General features: G+C 44.3%; 1 protein-coding gene across 1 annotated transcript; it reads right to left on the bottom strand.

Moving 5' to 3' along the window:
• Nucleotides 1-231: 231 nt before the first annotated feature.
• Nucleotides 232-3,600, bottom strand: kctd12.2 (potassium channel tetramerisation domain containing 12.2). The gene has a single exon (XM_017715127.2). It carries the CDS (start codon nucleotides 3,285-3,287, stop codon nucleotides 2,463-2,465), a length of 825 nt encoding a protein of 274 aa, XP_017570616.1. The 5' UTR covers nucleotides 3,288-3,600; the 3' UTR covers nucleotides 232-2,462.
• Nucleotides 3,601-6,990: the final 3,390 nt, after the last annotated feature.

Below are 6,990 nucleotides of genomic sequence, written 5' to 3' on the forward strand. Positions count from 1 at the left end.
AGTCTAAGGATGTCAATCTTCTGACTCTGTACTGATCAAAAGATTGATAAGTGCCTCAAATATTAGGCTGCTGCAGCTAAAAAGAGGCCGTCACTCATAAATGCTTGCATGAACTACACTGTATTCACTGAAAACTGTGCACGATCGACCAAGCATGTGATCCGGCCACATTTCACTCAATGAAATGTGTCTGCTGTCACGGTCACAGATAAGAGTCTCCATTCATACATGAACATCTTTCATACTTAATTTATTCTTTGGGTCTTACAGATGAACAGTATGGGCAAAAGTTCAAGATTTCAAATATACAAGTGCAGAGGAAAAAAAAATCACATTGTTTACTTCAGATGGGAAAAATGGGTTAAAAATAACCTTATGTAAGGGTCCAGTTTGAGGAACTACTGTCAGATAAAACAAAACCAAACTGCAAAAGTTGATTTCGCATGAGCCAGATGTTATCTTACACCATCAAGTAGAAACCAAAGCTCATGCTGGAATATTGCCAGAAACAACTGTCAATAAGGGAGACCCTCATCTTCTGTGTGAGCAGAAAATAAAAGTCCAGTGGGAGGATTGAAAGAGGGCAAATGTCTGGAAAACAGTATGAGAAACACTAAAATAGTAAGTGCTGCAGAGCATAAAGAGGAATAGATGCCTCTGAGCCTGACATGTCTGACAGTGGGTGGAACATGAGGGCTGATTCTTTTAGGTAATTCAGAAACTTTTATGAATTTTCCTCCAATGTATCCAATACATAGCCGTGCTGTGTGACAGTACAGGGAACATTACTTGTCTTTTCCACATCCAAATCTGTCTAGACAGGCCCGTCTGTTTCTGGTTTCTCAGGAATGTTAGTAGAGTTCACTGAACTGTTTAAGCTAAACATTGTATATCACCACCAGCTAATCCTTCAACTTCGGCCAAAACACAGAACACACTTATACTGATCTGCAGAGGTAGGAACCAGCAACTTGACTAGCTCCTCTACTCAGCTCCATGTGCTTCGGTCAAATCTGGATTGGTTTGTACTTTGTATGTTCAAGAGCTAATACTTCTACTGAAGTAGGCTTGTGAAGAGAGGATCTGCATTTTACTCAGTTCCATTTCAGTCATGTGCAGTTTAGTCATCAAATCCTTTTTCGGGTTTGATATCATTCTCATCTGCTCAGCATGAGGCCAACAGGATCCGAAAAAGAGAAGAAAGAACTTAACAAATTTCAGGCCCTATGCTGAAAGACGCTGCATGTTCCTCTGACTTTCTGAACTCAGCACCTGAAGACTTTTTTAGGCCATTGGCCTTTTTTTTGCGCAAGCACTTCTGGTGTCTATTTTTACATCTACTTGAGTCATAATATAATGGAAGTAATCATTTTTACTTCAGGATGTTTTCTGCCCACTTCTGCTTTCTCACTGTGCACTAATGTTCTTGCACAACTGGGATTGACTCAGTGAAGGGAAATCAACCATAGGATTAATGCTTTTTCACCCAAGCTGGTTTCTGGGAGCTACTTTTAGTCTTAATTGGGTGCTTATTTCACAGAAGTGACGGAGGGTGGCATTTAGGTCATGTTTGCCATGGCTGCCTCTCTGTGCAGTGATTATATCTCACAAAGTGTGAGTTTACTCGCAAAATGAGAAGCACAAACAGTAAAATTCGGTGGTTTTTGGTCCTTTCACTTTTACTTTTACGATGTGTTTTGTAGCATTAGGGACAATTCTGACAGTTCTACCCACCTCTACTTCTTCTCTGCACACTGATAACTCTCTCTCTCATAATTTGTTGTCACCTCCATAAATAAGGAAACCTTATCTTAACAATAAGATTTTGCTTCAACTAGTAAGATTTTACATTCTGTAGTTTTTGGATCTTCCCTTTTTTTGGTAGCAGAGAGGTTTTCTTCTTACTTTTTACTTGAGGGTGATGCTCAGACAGTTCTACCCACCTCTGTTTCTTTTATACCCACTGTTTGTTTGTTTTTTTTACCTCAATGAATAAGATAAAAAGGTTCTGCCTCAAATTCTAAGAATAATAATAAACAAAACATTGGTTTTTGGACCAATCTTTATTTTTTAGAAGTGGTCTTAGTCTTACTTCAGCTTGTTTTAAGCAGTTCCACCCACCTCTGCTTCTTCTATGCCCACCTGTTTAAGTCAATGAATAAGACAAGGAGGTTCTGCCTCAAATAAAAAAATATTCCACTTAAACAAATCATGAAAAACAACAGAATTCTGTAGTTGGACCCACTTTTTTCCTTAGCTTGTATTTGGTGGCTAGGCCATCGTCCTGTTTTCACTCAGGGGTGTTTCGGGGCAGGTCTACCCACCGCTGCCTCTTCTCTGCGCATTGACTGATACTCTTTCACAACATGTGTGTTTTTCAATGGTGGAAAAATAAAATCAAAGGTAAGATTCTGAGTCCTCGAGTCCTACAGAGTGGTCACTTTTCGATTGTTTGTTTTTGGTCATTCCCTGCAAAACACGTACTCGGTGTAGCTCGTCCAGATCTTGTCCTCGTTGGGGTCGCTGCTGGTGTAGGCGCACGTGCCCGTGGAGCTGCATGCGACCATTCGGAAGCCCGCTTCGGCCAGCCGGTCGAAAGCTTGCTCCAGGAAGTTGTACTTGAGGTAGTAGCGCGAGGTATAGCGCTCCGGAGGTCGGTCGGGGTCTCGGCTCTCGTTGAGCGTGTCCCCGAACACTTCTTTGGCCAGCGAGGTCTTGCCGCACACGGTGATGCGCGCGACCCTGCGGAACTTGGCGTCCGTCTGGATGTCGCGGCCGATCGTGTACGAGCCCCTGTAGCCTATCGTGATGTAGCCGCACTTGAGGGAGGGCGAGCGGGGGTCGTTCAGACTGGACGTCGTGGTCGTGGACGTGGACGCGAGCGCGCCCTCGTCGTGCTCTTGCTCGTGCTCGCCCTGCGCCTCGTCGCCGATGGAGTTCTCCTTGCTGACCAGCGGCGCGAGACGCCGCGCCAGGTCGCGCAGCTGGAAGAACTCGGCCTCCCGGCGCAGCCCGGCGCGCTCGCGGAAGTAGTCGGGCAGCACGAGGTTGCCGTCGCGCAGGTAGTCCAGGATGTAGCGGAACAAGAAGCCGTCGCGGTCCAGAAAGAAGCGCCCCTTGGTGTCCGTGCTGAGCTCCGAGGGACTCTGCTGACCGAACATGCGTCCGAGCAGAGAGTCCGGCACCGAGACGAGGGTGGCCCGCCGCGTCACGTACACCTGTCCGCCAACGTTTAGCTCCACCAGCTCCGGGAACGAGCCTGGGTCGTTTTTGCGCTGCTGAGCCATCGTACAGTCCTCGCACGCGCGCGCGTGTGGAAGTGAGGGTGCGTGCGCGCGCGTCCTCCGTTACCGGGCGCGGAGAGAATGCAGCGGTGCCGCTGCTGTCGTGTGATTTTGCGCGCGAGGAGCCGGAGAGTCTGTCTTTGCGCGCGCGCGTCCTCGGTAAGCAGAGCGAGGGCTCCAGGAAGAGTGAGAGCGCTCTGGCTGCTCGCTGTTCCTCCTTGTCTCCCGCTGCTTTTCCTCCTTCTTCTGCCCAGGCTTTGTTTATGTAGCGCTGGAGAGCAGAGCAGTGTGGGAGGAGGAGAGTGACGGGCAGCGGGAGATGGACTTAACTCTTTATCACCGAGGCCGAGGCAGCCCAGAGAAACGAACACGTACAGCTCGGTTCATTTTGATTGGCTGGCGGTTTCGCCCGCGCCAGTGAGGTTATGAGACTATACTACAGGTTGGCATTGTATGGCCGGACACTCTCAGATAATACACGCTTGTTTTTATTTATTTATTTGTTTATTTAATATCAGTGTAACATATAAACACAGAGACATACAGAAAGATTACATTTCCCAAAATATCCAGGCAGCCCTTCTGATGACACTCCATAGAGAAGCATTGCCAGTAAAATGGGGTGCTCTGGAGCAGCATCTGGAACTGCGTCTGGCTGAATGCAATCAGATTCTCACAGCAATGTTCCAACATCTAGAAAAGCCTTCTCAGAACAATACAGGCTGATACTGCAGCAAAGAGAACAAACTCCACATTGTTTAAGTAACACTGGATGAGCAGATGTCTAACAGCCTCTGGGCATATAACTAATCTGTCTGTCTGTCTGTCTGTCTGTCTGTCTGTCTGTCTATGAAAGAGCACAGGTTTATTTTAGACTACAGGTTAAAAGCTAAATGAGGTTATTATTCAGCTCCAGGTGTTCATTCTCAGGACTGACTACAGTTCAATCATTAACAATTCGTGCCTTTGAACACGTTTACTGTTTGGACTCTAAATGAACAGCCAGCCTATAAATACTCAAACTTACACTTCCGTCTACTATCAACTGCTTTTTGACTGTTTTCTGTTGGCCTGTTCATATAAACGCACTTTTATGAGCAGTGATCTCTGAACTTTCTGCCTTGTGCTTTCAGTTCCCCTATCTGGTCCTCAAAGGTTGTTTTTGTTTTTGTTGTCTCCTACAAAGAAAGATCTAAATATTCTCTGCTACAATCCATATACAGCCAGCCTGTGTCTGTGCAGGAAGATACTGAAAGCTTATTTTGTGGTTTGGACTCCAACAAAGTGGTCCGTGGATGAACAGCGTAATAATATTTGCATTCAGTGAGGCATTAGGCTTAATTTAAAGGACCAGCAGTGGACACACGCATGCTTTTCATTCATGTGACAGTTTCCTGAGTGAAAATGGGCAGTCCCGCTGAGGCAGTGGAGTGCGGTAAGAGGGCGACATCTGGTGGAGAACAAGTTCATCGAAGGCAGAGTTCTTTCTTCAGTAGCCCCCTTCAACCTTTTTGAACTCACTTAACCTCACTCAGACACAGAGACTGTCCAGAACATGAACTAGACAGTCTTTCAGTCTTCTCCTCAGTCTGTGTAATATTAGGGCCTGGAGAGCTGCACACCTCTCAGCCCACGTCTCGTCTCATGTCATGGTCTGTCTGTGGCCTTGCCTTGTATTAGTGTGCTGTGAAAACAAATCATAGAAACCGTTGATTAATGTTGAATGTGTTTAGGTTTTTCTTAATGAATTGATGCCATATTAAAAAAAAAAAATCCTAATAGTCTGACAGGTGACCTGTGACTGATTCTAGATGCATTAAATGGTTTTCTAACAGGATCTAAAGGTGTTCCAGAGGAAACTAATGATCTCTAATGGTAATCCTTGAGCCAATTCCTATTAGGAATAATATTCATCAGGTTCTAATCCTAATGGTTCTCTCGTCCTTTTTTCAGCACAGATGAGAATCATGCATGATCATACACTGTATGGCCAAAACTATGTGGACACTTGACACTTGTGTGGTCTTGTTAGACATCCCATTCCAAAAGCCCGGGCATTTATGTGGAGTTGACCCCCTCTTTGCAGCTTTAACACCCTCCATTCTTCCGAGAAAGGCATTCTTTAAGATTTTGGAGTGTGTCTGTGGGAATCTGTGGTCATTCAGTCAACAGAGAATTTGTGAGTTCAGGTATTGATGCTGGGCGAGAAGGCCTGGCTCGCAATCGACCTTTTAATTCATCCCAAAGTGGGGTTGAGGTCAGGGATCTGTGCTGGCCACTGGAGTTCATCCATATCAAACTCATCAAACCATGTCTTTATTGAAACTGAAGTCAGCTTCTCATTCTCCTCCTTCTCTTTCGATTTCTCCCGTTCCACCTTAGCACATCAGGCGCTATTTAAGGTGGAATGGGACAAATCGAACGAGAAGCTGGAGAATGAGAAGTGACTTCAACCTTGTAAAAAGTTGAATATTGAGAGACATTTTACAAGAAACTTGTGGAGAAGTTTCCTGAGATGCAAGAAAAGTGGCTACAGCTGAGCTAAAGGTTAAAGCAAGTAAGTCTGCATTTGTGTTTATATTTCTAGCCTATACTACTAGAACATCAGCACATACTGAGACATACTTACAGCCAAGAGGGTAAAATGGACATAAAATGTTGTGCCTCCTAAGGTGATTTGATCGGTTGCGACCCCTGAATTAAGCCTATGAGTAAGCCCAGTTACCGACCACTCTCTGTGATTGTCTGAAGCCTGTAGAGAAATTGTAGTGAAAATTTTCGCTATAGCTACATAAAAATATGTAAAACTTTCATAAAACTGTAGCTACAGCAACTAGCTACAAATATTTGGAGCCAACTACAAAAAGTACGCTACTTAGCCACTCCCCATCCCTGCACACACACACATTATTTATATATATATATACACACACACACACACACACAGTATTTCAGTATCAGTATTTCCATATGGGAACGGTGGAGTCTTTCACAAACACAGATTCAAACCTATGAAGTTTTGCTCTTTCTTTTTCTTTCTTTCTTCAATTGATTAGCCACACTAACCTACCTAAAGAAGACAGAGAGCAAGGCTCCAGACAGAACATTACATGAAATAGGCCTAAGGAGGACAAGCTTGAAAGGTTTTGTTGGGGAGGGGCACTGACTTGTCTCTGAGTGTGAGTCAGGGTTACTGGGTTCAATAAGGTTGAGCTGGGCTACTGGAAAGAGGCCACTGTGTTTAACTCAATTTCCTGTCAATTTCCACATATTTTCTATATAGGTGACATCCTGTAGATGTAACACGTATACCATGCTCCACTGCACAGTGTTGACACTTTTGACTGTTCATTTTGAAGTCTGTTAGCCTACCTGTGGGTCAGTGAAGGAGCTGAAGGGGTCAATTAAACCAGTAGTATAAATAATGCTCAAGATAGGACACATCTTTTGACTTGTATTTGACTTGTAAATGTATTTTTCTGATGTTTTGTTTACTGACTTAAGTATATATATTGCTGTATGCTGCATTATGTGCATATGAGCATACTGATTAATTTTCAAGGTGTAAAGAAATATCCTATATACATTATATGGCCAAAGGTATGTGGATTGGCCTCCTAATTATGGAGTTCAGGTGTTTCAGCCACACCCACTACTGACACTTAAACTCAATCACATAAGTATGCAATCTTCATAGACCAACATG

Source organism: Pygocentrus nattereri, chromosome 12 (genome assembly GCF_015220715.1).
Source record: "Pygocentrus nattereri isolate fPygNat1 chromosome 12, fPygNat1.pri, whole genome shotgun sequence".
In the NCBI taxonomy this organism is placed as follows: Eukaryota; Metazoa; Chordata; class Actinopteri; order Characiformes; family Serrasalmidae; genus Pygocentrus; species Pygocentrus nattereri.

Coding starts and splice junctions, on each gene's coding strand:
- kctd12.2 (XM_017715127.2), bottom strand. CDS start 3,287: ATGGCTCAGCAGCGCAAAAACGACCCAGGCTCGTTCCCGGAGCTGGTG.